The 21,088-nt window shown below is 46.7% G+C and overlaps 9 protein-coding genes across 13 annotated transcripts; 5 read left to right on the forward strand and 4 right to left on the reverse strand.

The window, feature by feature from the left end:
- Window positions 1-1,020: 1,020 nt before the first annotated feature.
- LOC6549624 (KAT8 regulatory NSL complex subunit 3) lies at window positions 1,021-5,869 on the reverse strand. Of its 4 annotated transcripts, none has more exons than XM_015156903.2 (7): window positions 5,593-5,869; window positions 4,365-4,681; window positions 3,778-4,304; window positions 3,275-3,720; window positions 2,979-3,207; window positions 1,991-2,575; window positions 1,021-1,936 (listed from the first exon to the last, which is right to left on the reverse strand). In XM_015156903.2, exons 1-7 carry the CDS (start codon window positions 5,746-5,748, stop codon window positions 1,191-1,193), a joined length of 3,006 nt encoding a protein of 1,001 aa, XP_015012389.2. In that variant the 5' UTR covers window positions 5,749-5,869; the 3' UTR covers window positions 1,021-1,190. The 4 variants fall into 4 exon arrangements, with proteins under 4 accessions (XP_015012389.2, XP_015012391.2, XP_001975685.2 ...); XM_015156905.2 differs by having other exon boundaries at window positions 1,991-2,710; XM_001975649.3 differs by lacking the exon at window positions 5,593-5,869 and adding an exon at window positions 4,819-5,437.
- A 36-nt stretch (window positions 5,870-5,905) lies between these two features.
- Window positions 5,906-9,877, forward strand: LOC6549373 (ATP-dependent RNA helicase DHX8). Its single transcript, XM_001975647.3, has 2 exons — window positions 5,906-9,171; window positions 9,258-9,877. Exons 1-2 carry the CDS (start codon window positions 5,997-5,999, stop codon window positions 9,803-9,805), a joined length of 3,723 nt encoding a protein of 1,240 aa, XP_001975683.1. The 5' UTR covers window positions 5,906-5,996; the 3' UTR covers window positions 9,806-9,877.
- Window positions 9,820-10,519, reverse strand: LOC6549372 (cytochrome c oxidase assembly factor 5). Of its 2 annotated transcripts, none has more exons than XM_026981149.1 (3): window positions 10,426-10,519; window positions 9,977-10,193; window positions 9,820-9,917 (listed from the first exon to the last, which is right to left on the reverse strand). In XM_026981149.1, the coding sequence occupies exons 1-3, from the start codon at window positions 10,458-10,460 to the stop codon at window positions 9,876-9,878; spliced, it is 294 nt and encodes a 97-aa protein (XP_026836950.1). In that variant the 5' UTR covers window positions 10,461-10,519; the 3' UTR covers window positions 9,820-9,875. The 2 variants fall into 2 exon arrangements, with proteins under 2 accessions (XP_026836950.1, XP_001975682.1); XM_001975646.3 differs by having other exon boundaries at window positions 9,977-10,319; window positions 10,426-10,502.
- Window positions 10,479-12,170, forward strand: LOC6549371 (transmembrane protein 39A-A). Its single transcript, XM_001975645.3, has 4 exons — window positions 10,479-10,882; window positions 10,951-11,186; window positions 11,241-11,802; window positions 11,872-12,170. The coding sequence occupies exons 1-4, from the start codon at window positions 10,613-10,615 to the stop codon at window positions 12,133-12,135; spliced, it is 1,332 nt and encodes a 443-aa protein (XP_001975681.1). The 5' UTR covers window positions 10,479-10,612; the 3' UTR covers window positions 12,136-12,170.
- LOC6549370 (probable cysteine--tRNA ligase, mitochondrial) lies at window positions 12,127-13,988 on the reverse strand. Its single transcript, XM_026981148.1, has 2 exons — window positions 13,890-13,988; window positions 12,127-13,833 (listed from the first exon to the last, which is right to left on the reverse strand). Exons 1-2 carry the CDS (start codon window positions 13,946-13,948, stop codon window positions 12,162-12,164), a joined length of 1,731 nt encoding a protein of 576 aa, XP_026836949.1. The 5' UTR covers window positions 13,949-13,988; the 3' UTR covers window positions 12,127-12,161.
- Window positions 13,989-14,159: 171 nt separating this feature from the next.
- On the forward strand, window positions 14,160-15,843 carry LOC6549369 (GDP-fucose protein O-fucosyltransferase 1). Its single transcript, XM_001975643.3, has 2 exons — window positions 14,160-14,312; window positions 14,368-15,843. Exons 1-2 carry the CDS (start codon window positions 14,195-14,197, stop codon window positions 15,456-15,458), a joined length of 1,209 nt encoding a protein of 402 aa, XP_001975679.1. The 5' UTR covers window positions 14,160-14,194; the 3' UTR covers window positions 15,459-15,843.
- Window positions 15,844-15,852: 9 nt separating this feature from the next.
- On the reverse strand, window positions 15,853-17,605 carry LOC6549368 (eukaryotic translation initiation factor 3 subunit M). The gene is made up of 3 exons (XM_001975642.3): window positions 17,270-17,605; window positions 16,975-17,154; window positions 15,853-16,921 (listed from the first exon to the last, which is right to left on the reverse strand). Exons 1-3 carry the CDS (start codon window positions 17,312-17,314, stop codon window positions 15,983-15,985), a joined length of 1,164 nt encoding a protein of 387 aa, XP_001975678.1. The 5' UTR covers window positions 17,315-17,605; the 3' UTR covers window positions 15,853-15,982.
- Window positions 17,606-17,709: 104 nt separating this feature from the next.
- LOC6549367 (solute carrier family 25 member 35) lies at window positions 17,710-19,849 on the forward strand. Its single transcript, XM_001975641.3, has 3 exons — window positions 17,710-18,304; window positions 18,370-18,505; window positions 19,008-19,849. The coding sequence occupies exons 1-3, from the start codon at window positions 18,057-18,059 to the stop codon at window positions 19,533-19,535; spliced, it is 912 nt and encodes a 303-aa protein (XP_001975677.1). The 5' UTR covers window positions 17,710-18,056; the 3' UTR covers window positions 19,536-19,849.
- On the forward strand, window positions 19,836-21,040 carry LOC6549366 (solute carrier family 25 member 35). Its single transcript, XM_001975640.3, has 3 exons — window positions 19,836-20,187; window positions 20,249-20,384; window positions 20,492-21,040. Exons 1-3 carry the CDS (start codon window positions 19,940-19,942, stop codon window positions 21,020-21,022), a joined length of 915 nt encoding a protein of 304 aa, XP_001975676.1. The 5' UTR covers window positions 19,836-19,939; the 3' UTR covers window positions 21,023-21,040.
- The last annotated feature ends 48 nt before the right edge of the window (window positions 21,041-21,088 follow it).

A 21,088-nucleotide genomic window follows, 5' to 3' on the forward strand; every position in this document is an offset into this window, starting at 1 on the left:
CGTGATCACGTTTGTCGCGCTACTGAAGTTCCAAGAAGTTCGAAATGTCCGTATTACCCTTGACGCCTCAAAAACACTGAGCTATATACATAATCACGATTTCGGACTGTACATAAAATGTAATAAAATATATGACTGATACTTAAGCAAATAAGACATCAGAAGTATAACAGAAATTCTGCGCAAGCCGCATCGGGATCCGCGAAAATGTTCTCTAGCTTTTGAGAGAGCTTCGCTTTACATTTGCTGACTAGTCAAAAAGTAAAAAAATTTAACCCATTAAAGCCAATAAAACGGTCGAGTATATGCACATTTTAAATAAAAAAAATATGATTATTATTTATGATAAATTGATTGTTTTGTTCAATTAATATCAATTAAAGCCTGCCTTTAATAATAAAATATTATATATAAAATATTTATTATTATATGATTTATTTAGAGATTTCGATTTATTTACGATTTTAAATAAGTTCTGCTTAGATATATTATTAAGTATTTTTAAAGCCTTGCTTTAAATGGGTTAACGTGCACTACATAAACTGAAGAGAGATTTAACAAGAAACCCAAATATACATATGTATATACATCTATAGACACAAGTATGTGTAGCATTATCCATGCAATTGCCCATGAAACTACAATGAAACTGTAGCCTTTTTTCCAAGCTGCCGACAGCGAGCTGCAAAATGCAATTCTAAGCAAAATATCGGTCATCAGAATACAGTTTGATGAGCACTGAACGCGGAGCAGCCGTGTGAACACTTGTGGTTGGTTGCATAAAGCCAGAGAAATCGAAATCTTGGGCTAACGCACTTCGAGCAGAAGCATTTGAATACTTTTCCCACGCCGCTGCTGCTTCCTGTGCTCCGTCGCACTGCAGCCTAAGGTTTGCACATAGGACCAGCACATATCAAGTCTTGCCAATTGGTATGGTAACTTAAAACCCAGACATGGAATTTGCACGGGTTTGCAAGCAAAGCGTTCTCCGAATTCCGAGAACATAAAGTAAACCTTTTGTCGATTTACATTGTTCTTTATTTGAACGAAATTATAATCCTTGCAATCAAAGGAAGAGGGTAATTCAAGGCGCCTTAATCACTTATTAAATTAATGGCTTAACATATTTACAAAAGCTATCATCAAATTACTAAAATGTAACAGGCACAAAATTAAAACATTGTCCATCTCTACATTTTGTTCTGAGTAAAAGTAGCAGCTGTCGAAGAGGGTGCTGTCGACGTGGCCGTCACCTTGGAAACGGGCCCAATGTTGACCACCCGTCGCACGCCAGAAGCTGCGGAAGATGTTGATGCAACGGATGACGAAACAACGGCGCCACCCGGTATACGATTGCCCAGCATCTGCAGTGGCTTGAGGACAGTTGCGGATTTAAAGTAGATATTTCGTACAGAAGCCTTGCCGTCTCCAGCAACAGTTTTGGACGATCCCGGAGCGGTGTTGATCATCTGGAACTGGGGGTAGCTCTTGCTGCCCACGTTGCCCGCTTGACGGATAGTGCCTTGAGCCAAAAGAGAACCAGTAGACTTGATTGCCTGCACATTGACGGTCTTGGTAACCAGAGATCCTGTGGCTGGATCAACCATAATGGGACTACTGGAAGCTGTAGTCGTCACAGCTCCTCCTGTCTTTGGGCTGCTCACAATCCTTATTGGGACACGATGAGCACCAGGCACCATATTTGCCATTGGTTTAATTGTACTCCGGTTAAGATATACAACTTTGTTCTGAGTGGCAAGTGTTCCGCCGGTTGAAGGGGTTAGCAATTGCTGAAGGCCTTTGTTAAGCACAATATTTCCCGTCTTGCTGACACCACCAATGCTTCCACTGCCAACCATGCCTGTGGGTTTATTAGCCTCCTTTATGATTTTCTGACTGATGATCAGCGGGCTCTTATTGGCACTTCGAATGGGGGCTGTGAAAAATATTTGATTAAAATTGAGACTAAAAGCCATTCCACTTTATGTACCTGGCTTAATATCCTTATCCGCCTGTTGATGATCGGGGATGTTGCCTTCGTTGTCGGCAAAAACGATGGGCATATCGATTATGTTGGACAAGTCCATATTCCCAGAGCCGCTGCCAGAAGCTGTAGTGGGTACGCTCTTGGTAAGATGCAACATGGTCATACCGTTGGCGTTCTTGAACACTGAGTACTTTTGTTGTCCCGTTCCTGTTGATGTCGATGAGCCAACTGCACCTGTGGATGTGGCTGCTGTTGCAAACTGCTGCGTTTGTCCCGACGGCGTTTTTAGAGTGAAGATCTGCTGGCCACCAGCGGATGAGCCTGGTAGGGTCTTTACAATGCTGCCTATGGTGGCGGTGCTGGTTGTCCCGGCACTTGGTTTGTTTAACGTGTAGTTGATGAGTTTGCCCTGTGTCGGTAGCGATTTGATTTGTACAAACTGGCTGGATGGGATCATCTTTATCTTGGTGCCAGCTGCGAGATTAACGGGCGGCAGTTGCTTTCCCAAAACACCGGGAGTTATCACCTTTGGTACGCCTGATGTTCCAACTGCAGTGGTTTGGCCATCTTCATAGTCCAGGGCATCATCTAGTATGAATTCAATGGATTGGTTTAGTTCTTCACTGCTCAGTTTCGGTTTGTCTGGATGAGGTGCACCTTTTTGTCTAACAGAGCGTGCCGAGCCACCGACATTGGGGAGGGGGCGTGTTCGGGGTCTTCCAACTGAGGGGGTAAAAATGTTAGTTGAATCGGGGGAGACAGCCACAAGAGGCACTAGAGGAAGACCCGAAATGATTTTACCCTTTCGCTTCACAGCAAACGGATCAATGAGGCGCGGTGGCTTCGGCTTGTGGACGCGATCTTGGTCGGTGGATAAATTTTGATTGGGAACGTTTTGGTTAAGTGGTTAGTGAGTTGACATGCGGGATGGATGGTAGGATGATAAGGTTGTAATGATTCAATGGTCTACATTTGGAATACTGGTACTTACTGTGAGGGACAAACTTTGATTTGGACGGCTGGCCCATTGAGTCGTCTAAAGTACCGTCCATCTTTCGTTTACGCATCTGCTGAACAGCTTTGTTTGCGTTTCCATCGGCCAGGATGTGACCTGACTGCTTTTGCTGTCGCTGGTAGCCCTGTTGATGCATTAAAGATGTGGGCATGCGCGGTCCAGGTGGATTGCTTAGCGTTCTGTTCACAAACTCAAAGACTTCCTCCTGCAAATTATATTATATATTAATACAGAGTTATTGTTATATTAAATAGTTCCCATTTTGAACTTACGACAACCATATAATCAACCATGGACTGTGTAACGCCTTCTATTCGGCGCTTGCTCTTAGGAACACGCAGTGCATCATCTGCACTCCCCACTACCACCAGCGAGGATTCGGACTGCATTCGTTCGCGCAACCCTTCCATTTCTTCCTGACTTGTGCGTGCCGAATTTTGACCGATGACAAATAGTATCGGCGCTTTTATGTCCAACATGCGATCATCGGGGGTTCCTCGTGGCCCACGCATTGTGTTGTAAGCAAATCCCAAGCACACCACACAGGCAACACTCTCCGAAAGAGCAACCTGTAGAGCCAAGGCAGCACCAGCATTAAATCCAACAAGTATGATGCCACGGCTGGGGTTGTCTGTGCGCAATTCGTTGATTTTGACGCGTGTGAGCGATACAATGGTTTCGGACACCTGGTCTAGATTCTGATTGCCAATTCGGTTGTCTATAAAAGTAAAATTGTTAAATAAGCAAATCTAGGTAAATCTATTAGTAAACATACTTGTATTCGGCAGAGAAATCTGAACCACCTGGGTGATAGTGCCCAATGACTGGGACCATTTCTGCATGCGGTCTGACGTGGTTCCACTGGTCGGCATTGTGGGCAGCACCACCATGATGGCGTTATGCGTAAGCTGACGAGCCTTGTGTAGGATATTTGGTTCCCAGCGTTTTTTCATCACCGGTGCCAGTAGCTCTTGACTATTATTCAACGGCCTTCCAAACAGCATCTTGTCCACTAAAGTGGGCAACTTGGTCTTCAGCGTCTGCATAATATCCAGATAGGAGGCCATATACGAAGGAGACAAGTGCTCCATGAGCAGAGCATGAATCCACTGCGTAATGCGTGACTCCCAAGCCACGCTGGCCAAAAGTTTGCGAAACCTGGCCGCGGATTTGTCCGAGCTTATGCGACGGTGAATAGGTTCGTGCTGGCGTTTGTCGTTGGCCAAGCGTGCCAACTGATCCTGGTCCAGGATTGAGCAAACTTTTTCGAAAACCATCTCCTGCGTGGGCGTCCAATTAAATCTGTGTGGTGGAAAATATTGAATGGTACAGTTTTTCTATTGACCAAGGTCGAGAACTCACTTATTAACGCGCGCCACCCAATCTTGTTCATCTGAATTGTTGTTCTTTACGTATTTTGCAATGCGAGCGCATTCATTCATTGCCTCCTTGGCGGCTATCTCATCGTAGGGCGGCACATGTGCCTGCTGCATCTCAGACAGTTCCTCCTGCTGCGGATATGTATGGCAACTGGGACACTGTGGGGGATGACGGACCAGGATGTTCCTTGCGGGCGTGAGGCCGTTGTGAACATCGCTGCGAACTGGCGTATCTCGCATATAGCTGTGCTCCATTTTCTCGCTAAATGAGTATTCACTAGGCGCTGAAATGGTACTGGACTGAAGGATAAAAACAATAATTAGTGTTTAATACCGGCCAGCAGGTACATTAGTGAGATGATTGATCTGGTTGGGGATGTTAGGGCGCATGCAGTGCTGGTTAGTGGGTGATATGGTGCCTTTAGTTTAAATATTACACTCTCTGTTGGCGTGCAGGGCGATGTAACGACCAGGGCGGGTGACTTAATCATCGGTGGCGCCTTTGGTGGAGAACTGACTTTGATGGAGCCCGACATGGATGCAGCGCTGCCCAGGGAGCCGGCCTTTACCACATAATAAGTGGCACTGGATCCGCCCATTGGTGAATTGTTTGTTTTTGTTGCGGTCGTCGGCGCCGACGTTGCTGCGGATGTGTGTGTATGTGTGCTGTATGTCGTTCTGCCTGCTCCAACGCGAGTCAGAAATTTGCTGGGACTGTAGGTTATAATCGAGCCTCTGACCTCTGAGGCTTGCGACTGACTTTTGCTGGCATTTGCCAGTTCCTTCATTGTTAATAATTAATAATGCGTTTAACTGGCTAACCGAAGTTGATGTTCTTCTTCTTTTCTACGTCGTTGTCGCGCTTGTGACGTTAAGAAACAGCTGCGAATGCATCAACCCCTTAGCCTACGGTCCAATCAAAGGTCACTCGCGATTCACACTGATTTTAAACAATTTTATCAGCAATTCTTATTGATTTTTTAGTATTTGCCAGTACACAACGCGAATTTTCGTTCCTGCAAAATATGGCGTGCCCTAAGTGGCGTTGCCACATCTGTATATAAAACGCCGATCTGGCATCTCCGGGACTACCCCGAACCTCAGGCCCCGCGCTGGTATTTATTCTATTTCACAACAAAACGCCAACGAAACCAATATCGCTGATGAAGGACATGTGGAGCAGTTACTCTTCAGTTTAGGATGTTACTTACACTCTCGCTGGGTGTGGGGATGGTGGGCGGCACTAGCTCTATGACGCCGTCCAGTGCCTGGGCCGCGATTTTCTGTCCCTGCTCCTGGGACACATTCTGCACTAGATTGCCTCCGCTCTGCAGAAAATCATTGAAGCAGTCGAAGAACGAAGCCATATTCTGATGTATCTTTGATTCAAATAGAGATTATTTATACTTTTGACAACAAAAACGCGACAAAAATAAGCAGAGCGTCAAAAACCGAGTGATAGGGGCTAGAGCTGCCACCTCGTTCAGTGGTTTTCTTGGACTTGGCAACACCGCGGCGTGCTGAAACAGCTGATTGCGTTTTGTTGCAGCGGGAAATTTTTCTGAAATATCCACAAATTTTGGAAAATTTAGCTGAATTAGTACTCTCTGACGGCATGGACGAGCTGCAGAAGTTGGAGTACCTTTCGCTGGTCTCGAAGATCTGCACGGAGCTAGACAATCACTTGGGCATCAACGACAAGGACCTGGCCGAGTTTATCATCGATTTGGAAAACAAAAATCGGACATACGATGCATTTCGCAAGGCTCTGCTTGAGAATGGCGCCGAATTTCCGGACTCCCTGGTCGAGAACCTGCAGCGCATCATTAATCTTATGCGCCCCAGTAAACCTGGCGGCGATAGCCAGGAGAAAATTGGCGGCGACAAGAAGGAAGACAAGAAATCGCAACTGTTGAAAATGTTCCCCGGCCTGGCTTTGCCCAATGACACCTTTAGCAAGAAGGAGGAGAGCGATGGCGAAGAGAAGGTGAAACCGGATAAGCATGCCGAAACGCACAAAAAAACCGATATGAGCGATGTGGATGCAGCTATGATGGAACTGGAAGCGCTTGCCCCCGGTGAGGGCAACACAGTGGTAAGACCACCTAAGGAAGTCGGTTCCAAGGACCGCCACAAGCGCAGAAGTAGGGATCGAGACACAAAGCGACGCAGTAGATCGCGGGAGGATAGACACTCTGATCGCCGCAGAAGCAGGTCGCGTGACAAAGAACGACGTCGACGAAGCAGATCCCGAGATAATCGGCGCAGAAGCAGGTCCCGCGAGGATCGCGATCGAGACAGAGAGCGACGCCACAGGAGATCAAGCTCAAGAGATCGCCATGAACGCCGAAGACGAAGTCGATCTCGTTCCACAGATCGTAGAGATAGGAGAGATCGATCGAAGGATCGCAGTGAAAAGATGCCGCCACCGTCGGCCGCCATGAGCGATGATCCGGAGGCGGGAAAGATCTACTCCGGCAAGGTAGCTAATATCGTACCCTTTGGCTGCTTCGTACAGCTTTTTGGACTGCGGAAACGGTGGGAAGGCTTAGTACACATCTCACAACTAAGAGCAGAAGGACGCGTAACAGATGTTACGGAGGTAGTCACTCGGAATCAGACTGTTAAAGTGAAAGTGATGACAATAACTGGCCAAAAAGTTTCCTTGTCAATGAAAGAGGTGGACCAAGACTCCGGGAAGGATCTCAATCCACTGTCACACGCTCCAGAGGACGAGGAGTCTCTAAGAGATCGAAATCCAGATGGTCCCTTTAGCAGCAGCACATCGATGCTGAATCTGCAAGGTAATGGTTTGGATGGTGATGAGCACGAGTCCAGGAAACGTGTGACCAGGATCTCCAGTCCCGAGCGCTGGGAAATCAAGCAGATGATTAGTTCCGGTGTGTTGGACAGATGTGAGATGCCTGATTTCGACGAGGAAACTGGCCTATTGCCGAAAGATGAAGACGACGAAGCCGATATCGAAATTGAGATTGTGGAAGAGGAGCCCCCCTTCCTCTCCGGGCACGGTAGAGCCTTACATGATCTGTCTCCAGTGAGAATTGTAAAAAATCCCGATGGCTCCCTAGCTCAAGCTGCCATGATGCAATCGGCGTTGTCTAAGGAGCGTCGCGAACAGAAGATGCTGCAGCGCGAACAAGAGATGGAAGCTGTGCCTACGAGCCTCAATAAGAATTGGATTGATCCACTGCCTGAGGAAGAGAGCCGCAGCCTAGCGGCCAACATGCGAGGAATGGGTGCTGCTCCCGCTGAAGTTCCAGAATGGAAAAAGCATGTAATTGGCGGCAAAAAGTCCTCATTCGGTAAGAAGACTGATCTGACGCTAGTGGAGCAGCGTCAGTCGTTGCCCATATACAAACTGCGAGATGATCTGATCAAGGCGGTCACGGACAATCAGATCCTTATTGTGATTGGAGAAACAGGTTCAGGAAAAACCACACAGATCACCCAGTATTTGGGCGAATGTGGATTCACTGCTAGAGGAAAAATTGGCTGCACCCAACCCAGAAGAGTGGCTGCCATGTCGGTGGCCAAGCGTGTGGCGGAGGAGTACGGTTGCAGGTTAGGCCAGGAAGTAGGTTACACCATCCGTTTCGAGGATTGCACCAGTCCGGAAACCATAATTAAGTACATGACTGATGGTATGTTGCTCCGTGAGTGCCTAATGGAGGCGGAGTTAAAAAGTTATTCGGTCATTATGTTGGATGAAGCTCACGAACGGACGATCCATACGGATGTGCTCTTCGGCCTGCTCAAGACAGCCGTGCAAAAGCGACCAGAACTGAAGCTAATTGTCACATCAGCCACCTTGGACGCGGTGAAATTCTCGCAGTACTTCTTCAAGGCGCCAATCTTCACAATTCCCGGAAGAACCTTTCCCGTGGAGGTTTTATATACTAAGGAACCAGAGACGGATTATTTGGATGCCTCTCTGATTACAGTGATGCAAATCCATTTGCGAGAACCTCCTGGTGACATTCTGCTCTTCCTTACGGGTCAGGAAGAAATCGACACGGCTTGCGAAATCCTGTACGAACGAATGAAGAGTTTGGGACCGGATGTCCCTGAGCTGATTATTCTGCCGGTGTATTCAGCATTGCCATCCGAAATGCAAACGCGTATATTTGATCCTGCGCCCGCTGGTAGCCGAAAGGTTGTTATAGCCACCAATATTGCTGAAACTTCACTTACAATCGATGGCATTTTCTATGTGGTAGATCCTGGTTTTGTGAAACAGAAGGTGTACAACTCGAAAACGGGCATGGACTCCCTGGTGGTTACTCCCATTTCACAAGCGGCAGCAAAGCAAAGAGCGGGAAGAGCCGGGCGTACTGGCCCAGGAAAAACCTACCGTCTTTATACGGAACGTGCGTATCGAGATGAAATGCTGCCCACTCCGGTGCCGGAAATCCAGCGCACCAATCTGGCCACAACAGTATTGCAGCTGAAGACAATGGGTATAAACGATCTGCTGCACTTTGATTTTATGGACGCTCCGCCTGTGGAATCGCTGGTAATGGCGCTCGAGCAACTACATTCCCTCTCAGCGTTGGATGATGAAGGCCTGCTTACTCGGCTGGGCAGACGCATGGCCGAGTTTCCCCTCGAGCCGAATCTCTCCAAGATGCTTATAATGTCCGTCGCTCTGCAGTGCTCCGATGAGATTTTGACTATAGTATCGATGCTCAGTGTGCAGAACGTGTTTTACAGGCCAAAGGACAAGCAGGCACTGGCGGATCAGAAAAAGGCCAAATTCAATCAGGCGGAAGGTAAGTCAATCATTATTCCAATCATACGTAAAGTGGAATTTCGAGTGCTATTTCTGGAACAATTACTAACGATCCTTTATCCACAGGTGACCATCTGACGCTGCTGGCCGTTTACAACAGTTGGAAGAACAACAAATTCTCAAATGCCTGGTGCTACGAAAACTTCGTACAGATCCGAACCCTGAAACGCAGCCAGGATGTGAGAAAGCAGCTGCTGGGAATCATGGACAGGCATAAATTGGATGTGGTATCCGCTGGAAAAAACTCTGTGCGAATTCAGAAGGCGATCTGCTCCGGTTTCTTCCGCAATGCAGCGAAAAAGGATCCGCAGGAGGGGTATCGTACCCTCGTCGATTCTCAGGTGGTTTACATCCATCCGTCGAGTGCGCTTTTTAATCGCCAGCCAGAGTGGGTCATCTATCACGAGCTGGTGCAGACCACCAAGGAGTATATGCGTGAGGTTACCACAATCGATCCCAAATGGCTGGTAGAGTTTGCTCCGTCATTCTTCCGCTTCTCGGACCCCACGAAGCTAAGCAAATTCAAGAAGAATCAGCGCCTGGAGCCGCTGTACAACAAGTACGAGGAGCCCAATGCCTGGCGTATCTCTCGCGTCCGTCGACGTCGCAATTAATGGACTAAGCCCGATCATGTGTATAATTTTTTATATTTTAGGCGCTTATAATATAATTTAAGTTTAAACCTCAGTAGCCTTTGCGACCTCGAAAGCGCTGTCGGTTGTCCAACTGAAAGAAGGGTGATATGTAATAGCTTGGGGAACAATGGATATTTTATAGACACCCACCAGGGAGCGTTTGCACTCATAGAAGGTGTTGCGGAGCACCTGGCACTCAGATGGAACGTTGTTGTCCTGGAGGCACTGGCGCGGCGTCTTGCCCATTTTGCAGCAGTCGCTCTCTAGGAGGCACATCTTCAGATCCGCACGCACTCCCGCGCACGCTGTCTCATCGGCCAGCCTTTCGTTACCCTCGTAGCGCATCATTTTCGGATGTATTGGAGTACTTTAATGTATACTTTTGATTATTTAGTGGAGCAGTTACAAAACCAATAAACAGCTGATAAACAAGCAGCCGGTTTAATGTTGATTAACGTTCAAAGTGTAGTCAGCTGCTGTCATGGGCGTAGTGCTAAATCAGAAGAGGTTTATGGCAGATTTGTTTACTATATTACATTTTTAAGTTGCCCACTTATCTGAAAATTAATAAAATATATCAAATTTGGTATTTTTATTACCTGCTACAAATATTGCAGAGTCGCCTATGTCTCATGAACGCAAAACATTCTACGGTGTTCAACACTGCTTTTGATGCAGAAAAAGTGCTGTAAATGTTGCAAAGTTAGGTCCTCCACCCGCACAAAAACATTATCGCTTGAATTTATTTAAATGTAGCTCCCGGTACAAGCGATTAAACCAATCGATATGACCTACGACGAACGCAGTAGTGATGGCAGCAGCTCCAGCGAAACACACGATTCCTTTGCCCACCTGCTGGCTCGTAAACAGGGCCAATCCCAGACGCCGGCCACAGCAATGCCCAAGCACATTCCCTTCCCGGAGCACGCCACCACATCCGAGTGGCTCAGCGAACTCATCATGTGCGCTTTTACCATGGGCTCGGCCATCGTTCAGTTCATCAACATCTACAGAACCAACTGGTGGCTGCCACAGGCGCACACCAGACACATGGTGGTGGGTTTGGAGAGGTTCCCCAACTTAATCATGAAGGACACTAATCTATTAACTATCTATGCACCCAGAACATCGAGCTGATCGATCCTTATCTTCGCTATCTCCTGCTCATACTCAATACGCGAAGACTGATTTACTGTTTGCTGCTGGTGAAGATCAGGAAGGGAACTGAGAAGAGCCGGCATCTTATCCGACTGGGAATCAAGTACGGATTTGGGGGCCTTGTGCAACTATCCTTGGGCTTCTGCGCCATGAAACTTTACCAGCAGCACACCTATATACTTCTTCTCTTCCTGTCGTATCCGTAAGAATGGGAAGTATATTATGTCAAAAGATATTCTTACATTTGCTTTTATAGTGTGATCATCTACCTGCTGATCTTTGGCTTCCAGCTGGAGCCCTTCCTGCGCACCAGATTTGAGCTGCCGGGCGTGTATATCAACGACCTACCGGTTCACAGCTGCACCACCAATCCGGTCAGCATAAGAGACGAAGTGGAGACACTCCGACATGACTTCAACAAGCGTTTCAAGCAGCTCATTTTCACCTCCATGGTAAATGCATACTACTCTGGCCTGGTGCCCTGTTGTCTGGCCGTCAGTGTCCAATACAATGTGCTTCGAGCTGCCCAGCACTGCATCATCGTTTGCCTAGGCGCTTTCAGTCTATGCGCCGTTTTCCTGTATCCTGCCAAGTATAGTGATACATTACATCGGGCTACTTTACATTTGGGCTGCTGGCAGCGCATAGACCGTGAGCCAGCGCCTTCGCAGTTAATAGTAGCCGCCAGTGCCCTCACCTGGTCGAAGTACTCCTCCTACAACCACGGCACCGTGGTAAAGCACAACGGGGGCCTGTACAGAAGTCAAGGTATGGTAACTGTGGCCACTCCGGGAAACGCCAGTCACGCTCGATTTTATGTGAGTATTTTAGAACTGGGATTTTTGTTTTGATATACCCAACCCTAGTTTATAAATATTTTTTTTCAGAAACTCTTTCACAATCCCACCATAATTTATTCCACATTGGCCATTCTTCAGGCTGCCGTGCTGCTAGTAGAGATAGGGTCACTAAGCGCAGAAAGTGTCGAGTGGCACTTTGTCCTCTCCATCAGCTTCGTCGCCTTCACCAGCATGGGGGCCTTCTTTAAGCTGGTGCGAGACTACCTCATCACTAAAGACCTTTACAAGACGGAGCACGCCGTGGCGCCCGACCAACCCTTCCGACAACGCATGAGAGATGCATTTATGTAGTAACGATCCAAAGAATATATAAACTTTTATTCGGCTGAGCTTTTGCTCTTATTATCTGGCTTTTCGCAGGACACGGCAAACACCCAGGAGCTACCCTGCTTATGGTCGCGGACCTGTATACCGTGCTGTTGGAGCAGGTTCCTCAGTTCATCACAGGCGGCTAAAAGCTGTTGGTTCTTAACATCTCCGGAGGTGGCACTTTCCCGCATTCTCCCTCGAACGTTTATCACATCATTCACAAGCAAAGAGGGATCAATGCCATGATCCGAGAAGGAAACCTTTTCCTGCGACGATTCCCTATCTTGCAACTCCGATAGTCCAAACGTGACAATGACACGGTTTATGAAATTCCCAGCTGCAAGCAGCAGATCAATGCAGTAGGCTGGCTCTTCCTGCGCGTCCACTTGCTGCTCATTTATGCAGCGACTTATGCTGCTCATCTGATCCATTAGCACGCTGATAGCTCTGGCGGTATCAAAGTCATCTCGAAGGCAATTATCCAATTCGGTTACTGTATGAGTCAGTTGGGCCTTTAACGCACCCTCATCCAATAAGTGGATGGGCTTTAGGAATTGTGTATAGGCACTCAGATCTGCCTGAAAGTTTTTGAACCGCTGCAGGGTCTGGCGTGCCGTCAGCATCAACTGATCGCTATAAGGCATGGCATTGCGGTAATTGGACAGCAGGCAGGCCATACGAAACTCGTCGGCGGTGTACTTTTTAAGCAGTTCCGACACTGAGATCGTGTTGCCTAGGGACTTTGACATCTTCTGATGATCTCCAACCATATGGAGTTGTCCGGTGTGCAACCAGTAGTTTACCCACTGCTCAGTTTTATATCGTGCACAGCACTGCGCTTCCTCGTTTTCGTGGTGCGGAAAACGCAAGTCCAAGCCGCCGGCATGAAAATCCAACTGGCGACCAAAGAAAAGACCTGCAATGGCACTGCATTCGATGTGCCAACCGGGGCGACCCTCGCCACCCCAAGGTGCAGCCCAGGTGGGCTCACCGCTACTTTTACGCGCCTTCCACAGGGCAAAGTCGGCACTGTTCCGCTTGATGGATCCTCGCTCCAATTTCTCCTCGCTTAGACCTATGTTTTGTAGCTTTCCATAGTTCTGGCTTTTGGAGACATCAAAGTAAACGGAGTTATCCGGGGTAACGTAAGCCTGCTTTTCGTCTATCAGCTGCTGGATGAACTGAATAATAACAGGCATGGTGGTGGTCACATGACTGCGCACATCAGCCGGCTGAACATTGAGACGCAACATGTCCTGACGGAATTCTGCTTCATAAGCTCGCGCCATCTTCTGCCAGTCAAGTCCAGCGAGCTGAGCCCGCTTTATGATCTTATCGTCCACATCCGTGATGTTCATGGCTGTCACCAGATTGATTTTAAAGTAATCGCGAAGAATGCGCTGCAGGATGTCTACCTTGACGTAGGTGCTGGCATGACCAAGGTGCGCGGAGTCATAAACTGTGGGTCCGCAGGTGTACCATGTGGCCATTTGGGGATTGCGTAGAATTAAGGGTACCTTCTGGCGCAGTCCGTGATTATATATATTGATTCCTGTGTGCTGGCCAATCGGTTTTCGCCATTTAAATGTAGTTTCCGGCTTTTGAGTTTCGTCCGTAAAGTTGCGGCGGCAAATGAGAGCTGGTCTCGTTCGACTTTTAAGAGCCCGCAGCAACTCCTTACTTTGGATAGCATTAAGGTTTATTAATACAACAACTTCTACCAGATAAATACTTACAGGCTATACATAATTATTTTTGTTAAATTTTGGCTGAAGTCTAGAGTAAACAATAACATATGATTAGAAAAAAGTGGGTTGCCAGATTTGAGCTTTTTCGCCCACAGTAGGAAGTTTCACAATAAAATTAAGAAATACATTCACAAACATTTAGCAAATTTTTAAAATATATATTTAAAGTACGCAATTTATATTTTCATTATCAAATCATAAACAAACGAATTTTAAACATTTTGTATTCTTGCAAATAGAACCACCCTAATTTCAGAGGTGCCACCTTGTCAGAGAAAATCGAAGCCGGCAGAATGCAGTGGCTTAAAATGAAGCTTCGCTTTGTAAACTTAATTTTGCTATTAATTAGCTCAGCATGCGCCCAATTAGGGGGCGATCCGAACGGCTACCTCACCTACTGCCCCTGTATGGGTAAGTTTCACCTTGAAATCGCCAAGGAACACCAACTAAACCGCGCTTTCCAAAGGACGCTTTGGCAACCAGGCCGACCACTTCCTGGGATCATTGGCCTTCGCCAAGGCGCTTAATCGCACCCTGATCCTGCCGCCGTGGGTGGAGTATCGCAGGGGCGAACTGCGATCCCGGCAGGTGCCGTTCAACACATACTTTGAAGTAGAGCCCCTAAAGGAATACCATCGCGTCATCACCATGGCAGATTTCATGTGGCACCTGGCCGACGACATTTGGCCCGAATCGGAGCGAGTGTCCTTTTGCTACAAGGAGCGATATAGCCTTCAGCAAGAGAAGAACGATCCAGACAAGCCCAATTGCCACGCCAAGGATGGTAATCCCTTCGGTCCCTTTTGGGACACTTTTCACATAGACTTTGTGAGGTCAGAGTTCTATGCGCCGCTGCATTTTGATGTACACCATAGCAACGAAGCTGCCAAGTGGCAGGCCAAATATCCTGCAGATTCATATCCCGTACTCGCATTCACTGGAGCTCCGGCTAGTTTTCCTGTTCAGTTAGAGAACTGCAAACTGCAGCGATACTTGCAGTGGAGTCAAAGGTATAGGGACGCATCTAAGGATTTCATCCGCGAGCAGTTGCCACGGGGTGCCTTTTTAGGCATTCATCTGCGCAACGGCATCGATTGGGTACGAGCTTGTGAGCACGTCAAGGATAGCCAGCATCTGTTTGCCTCGCCGCAGTGCTTGGGCTATAAAAATGAACGAGGTGCACTCTACCCAGAGCTCTGCATGCCCTCCAAGGAGGCGATCATCCGCCAGTTAAAAAGAACCATTAAGAACGTGCGACAGACGCAGCCGGACAATGAAATAAAATCAGTTTTTGTGGCATCAGACTCCAATCACATGATTGGCGAACTTAACACGGCCCTCAGTCGCATGGGCATCAGTGTGCACAAGCTACCAGAGGATGATCCTTACCTGGACTTGGCCATTCTCGGACAGTCAAACCACTTTATCGGCAACTGTATCTCCTCCTACTCGGCATTCGTAAAGAGAGAACGAGATGTGCACGGTTTTCCATCATACTTCTGGGGATTCCCCAAGGAAAAGGATCGTAAGCATTCAAACGTCCACGAGGAGCTTTAATTGATCAACAGGAAAATGTACTTAAATACTCGAATAGGCCATTTTTCGGTTTTCTTTCCTTAGACACTTTTATTACATTGATTAAGAAATATTTTGACTTCACTTTTAAGACATAATACTTCTTCATTAAGTAAGGTAAAAGTTCCAACTTACATGAAAACGTAGTTATTTTAATATTCACAAAAAAACCGAACAAATTTTATGAATTTACTTCTGAAAGATACCAATACTTAGTATTTTTAACGAATTTATTTATCAGTACATCTAATGTTTATTCTTTTAGCTTTAGTTCTTGAAAAGGATTTTGTGAAAACCGTTAAATGCCTTTAAAAACACTACAACTTAATTGTAAGCTATTAAAGTATTCCTCGCATTTATCAAAACACTTGTTCGCTACCGATTTTACTTATAAATTTATTCAAGTTATCAAGCCCTCGCATTCTTGAAAATAATTTAGGTCGTAACTTCATTGCCCCGAGGCTAGCATTTGTTCATCATCAGTGCAGTTTTCGGAAGTGGTGCGCCTAGTGTATCAGCTTCTGGGAGCGAGCCAGGTCCAATTGCGCCGATGAGACGCTCGTTAGCCCCTCGCGCACTGTGCTGAGGTTCTCCTTCCATGCCTGCAGCAGATCGCGGAGCTGCTCCCATTGCGGTGCTCCGAAGGTTCGGTGCATTGTTGATGTAATGTGGACCTTGTGGTTGGCCTGATCTAGACGTGCGCGTACCAGCTTTGTTTTCAACACCTCGATGACGAAGGGCTCAACCTCGTCTTCGTTGATCTGGAGCTCCTTGGTTAGCGTCTCGAATGTCATCTCCGGGCTGCTCTCTGCCAGCTGCATGAAGGTCAGCAGACGCATCTTCTTCATGTTCTGCTCATGGTTTAATCCCTGCGAGTTCACGAACTCCCTGTGATCCTCGTAGAACTGCACGTACGCCGGCAGCTTCTCCGACACGAAGATGGACAGCAGGTCGTGGATGAGGTCGCCCTCCAAAAAGCGCACAGGCTTTAGCGCCAGCAGAGGATCCAGCAGGAATGTATTGGGGTCGGCCAAGGCAGTCACAATGCACTTCATGGCATCCTCACGGGCCACACAAGCATTGTCAGCCGTGTAGGTGCCCAGCAGCTCGATCATAACCTTGGAAGACAGCTCCAGGTTGGTGTCCTTGGTCACGTCGTGCAGAAGGCGATACAGCTTCTGCATTTGTTCCGACGAAGGTGGGCAGTTGGCAAACTGGGACTTAAGCTGATCCACACCGGTGAAGACCTCCAGCACCTGTTCGCACTGCTTGGCCACCTGGACGAGGTGGTAGTACACATGGTAGCGCAAGGGAGAAGCGGTGTCCAGATTGTTGAACAGACGCCACAACGACTGGAGGCACACCTTGCCAAGTGGAAGATTGGGAGCCTTGGTCATCTTCTCGCAGTATGCCAGCACAATGTTCTCGCCACGATCCAGGGGTATCTAAAATATTGAATTATTAATATTATGTTCATATTGTATACCGTATTACTCACCGTGATCATGATGGAAACAATGCTGTTCAGAATGCCGTCAATCTGCGAGGGCTCACCATCCTTAAAGCAAACGTCGCAGACTCCGATAATCTTGTGCAAATCATCCTCCACACCTTTATTGGACTTCTCCGATGAGATTTCGGCTCCCAGCTTCTTGAAATACTTGCGCAGCTCTTGCACCTTTAATAAATCACGAAAAATATTAGATTTGTTTTGCAGCAAGAGGAAGACATAACCTCAATTCAGACCAGGGGCCGCCCAAATACATGGCATGAATTGAGCACTTTTACGCTACCTGCTCGTCCAGGGACAGGTCTATGAAAACCGGATGAGAAGTCATGGTTTTGTTAAATGTTATTCCACTTTTTTAAACAAATGCAGCTGAAAATAACACGCACACACGTCTTCGGCGCTTTGACAGCTCGAAAGGAAAGAGAGCGAGCTGTGCTGCCGGCCTGGTCCGTTTCCCGCCAATTAGAGATGCTCTTAAACAAGAGAACTAAATTAATACGTATTTAATGATCGTGATTACTTCAAATATGTAGTATTCCTCTAAAATTCAATCAGATAAATATAATAATCAAAAACGTTTTGGCTCAGTGAGTGTATTTGTATTGACATGAAAATCAATTTAATTAATGTTTTGACGGGATTCGGGCTAACAATACATCTAGAAAAAAATAGAGTTGCCGGATCCGGTCAACCTTAAATCACAGTGATTTCTTCGCCGTACCGTTACTAACCGTTACTAATGTTCTGAAACATATTTGCCCTGAATTTTAAATCTACGATCCAACATTATTTATTTTACAACAAGCATTTTAAAGTAAAGCAGAATAACACTGTTTTAATTTCGCGACAGTGTGGCAACTCCACTGCATCTAAGTTATATTGCTCGCCAAATTTATATTATATTTGTATAACGGGCGAGGAGAGCACATTAGTGCCAGCTAATCGCGGCAGAAAATTATGAAATACACGGCACATACGCAACGTGCGGCTTCCTAGAGCCACCGAGATCCCGCAGCAGGCGGCACAACAGTTTCTAGTCAACTACTATCCTCAACGAAACTTGTGATTACATGGCTACATCGGATTTCGTTCTGGGCGGCCTAGCCTCCGTGGGCGCCACCTTCTTCACCAATCCGATCGAGGTGATCAAGACTCGGATCCAGCTGCAGGGCGAGTTGGCGGCGCGGGGAACGTATGTGGAGCCCTACAAAGGAATTGTCCATGCCTTCGTCACGGTGGCCAAAAACGATGGCATGCTGGGCCTCCAAAAGGGCCTCGCACCGGCGTTGTACTTTCAGTTCATCATCAATTCCTTCCGGTGGGGATTACACAGTACCTATACATTATATTTATTAATCATTAACTCGAATTTGCATTCGCCAGACTCAGCATTTATTCGGAGGCAATGGAGAGGCGGTGGATGCACAACCGGACTGGCGAGGTGTCCTATGGGCTGGGACTCATTTGGGGAGCCATCGGCGGCGTCGTCGGCTGCTACTGCTCCAGTCCATTTTTCTTGGTACGCCAATTGTGGGGATGTTTTGGGAGGTTACATAAACATATAGCTTATCTAAATGAGCCGCGTGCTCATCAGCATTATGGACCTTCCACAGATAAGAGCCTCTATTGGCAACTGTCTATCAGTATCTACATTTTACTATTTCAAGAAATCCATGCAGAAAGAAATACTTCTAAATATTGCATTTTCTTTGCCTGTCTATGGTTTGGCATAGCTTATTACTTTATGACATAACTCAGTTATTATTAGCTAATTTCTATTAAGACATTTTTCAGATCTATAAGCGGAAAAAACCTATGCTAAATAACTTAATTAGTATTGTAAACATTAACTTATTGTTTTCATATCACATTCAATTCACAAGTATATTTTATTGGTTGCACAGATTAAGATAATTTGCTTAGCACAGTAGATTTTTTTTATTGGATCCTGAATTTCGAATTTGTTCTATTTTGTACAATATTACTAAATCAATTTTTATGGTCCTTTCTTTTGCATGCAGATCAAAACTCAGCTGCAGTCACAAGCTGCCAAGCAAATCGCAGTAGGCTACCAACATGCCCACACTTCCATGAGCGATGCCCTGCGTCAGATCTACTCCAAGAATGGAGTACGAGGCCTCTGGAGAGGATCTGTGGCCGCATTGCCCAGGGCGGCTTTGGGATCAGGTGCCCAGATAGCCACTTTTGGCAAAACCAAAGCCCTGTTGGTGGAGTACGATCTGGTGACGCAGCCTACTTTGAACTCCTTTTCCGCTGGCTTGATAGCGGGATCCATTATGTCGGTGGCCATAACGCCGCCAGATGTAATTACCACGCGTCTGTACAACCAGGGCGTGGACGCGGAGGGACGTGGTCTTCTTTATCGTGGCTGGCTTGACTGCTTTGTGAAAATCCTGCGATCGGAGGGCGTCTATGGTATGTACAAGGGCTTCTGGGCCAACTACCTGCGCATTGCCCCCCACTCAACACTCGTACTGCTCTTCTTTGACGAGCTCATCGCCGTACGCACAAAGTATAGTAATAAATGACCCCAAAGAACACTGGCTAGGTAGCATAATTTAAGTACAAACTTGTTCAAATCTTTTCTAATACCAGCAAATATACACTTTGTTTTTTATTTTTAAGTCAAGTTCAGATGAACCAAATTTATATGCAACTTTTGTTTGTCTAAATCTGGCTTAAGCTTGTAGCGAGTAGCTAAAAGTCCTAGTTCCAATCTCTTAGATTAGCAAAGCCCCAGAACCAACTTGTGCCTTCAGTAATCTAATTTAAGAGTTGTTCTTGTAGCCATTAACCGTGCAATACTTTTATGAAATAAACCAGTTAGGCTGTTACATTTTAACGCATATTGTTTTCAAGTCTTAAGCAGCTGCTTATCGCAAGTATAGCGTTAGTGATCACTAGGCTGTGATACAGAACGGACGTTTCATTGATGGCTACATCGGATTTTGTGCTGGGTGGCGTGGCTGCCATGGGAGCTTGTGTCTTTACCAATCCCGTGGAGGTGATCAAAACTCGCATCCAGCTTCAGGGAGAGCTGGCCGCCCGAGGATCTTATGCTCAGCCATACAAGAGTGTTTTCCAGGCTTTTGTGACTGTGGCCAAAAACGATGGAATTCTCGGCCTGCAGAAAGGATTGGCTCCTGCCTTATGCTTCCAGTTTGTAATAAACTCGTGTCGGTAGGTAACAGTTGTAATCCAACAGAGTTTACAAAAATATACATATGTTTTCTATCCACAGATTGAGTATATACACCCATGCAGTAGAGAAGGGTTGGGTCCACAACAGCAAAGGCGAGATCTCCTTTCCAAAGGGCTTGTTCTGGGGCGCCTTGGGCGGCGTTGTGGGCTCCTATTGTGCCAGCCCCTTCTTCCTGGTAAGCGATTATGTAAATCAAACATTGGAGGTGTCTGCTTTGGCAAACATTTGACAATGTCTAGCTCAGATAAGATAAGACTGCTGATAGCTACGTTTCCATTTCAGATCAAGACGCAACTTCAGGCACAGGCAGCCAAGCAGATCGCCGTTGGTTATCAGCATCAGCACGCCTCGATGAGTGATGCGATTAGGAAGATATACCGGAAGAATGGCGTCTTTGGACTCTGGCGAGGATCTTTGGCCAATGTCAACCGCGCCACTGTTGCCTCTGCCGTTCAAATCGCAGTTTTTGGCCAAGCTAAGAGTCTTTTGAAGGAAAACGGAGTGGTAGCTCATCCCACAATCCTGTCCTTTTGCTCTGGCCTAGCCGCTGGGTCATTTGTGTCGCTGGTAATCACTCCATTGGATGTGATTACCACTCGTCTTTACAATCAGGGAGTTGATGCCCAAGGTCGGGGCATTTATTACAGGAGCTGGTCGGACTGTGTGCTTAAGATCTTTAGATCGGAGGGGTTATATGGGTTGTACAAGGGCTTTTGGCCCATTTATCTGAGAAGTGCTCCATATTCCACCTTGGTGCTTTTGTTCTTTGACGAACTAGTTGCCGTTAGGGAAAAGTACAATCTTCACTACTAACGCAAATTATTTGAAACGCTTAAAAGCATTGGCGTATTATGACCTTTTGTTTTCATTCGTTTATAC

The sequence above is a fragment of the Drosophila erecta genome, unplaced genomic scaffold (genome assembly GCF_003286155.1).
Source record: "Drosophila erecta strain 14021-0224.00,06,07 unplaced genomic scaffold, DereRS2 tig00000092-arrow-pilon, whole genome shotgun sequence".
In the NCBI taxonomy this organism is placed as follows: Eukaryota; Metazoa; Arthropoda; class Insecta; order Diptera; family Drosophilidae; genus Drosophila; species Drosophila erecta.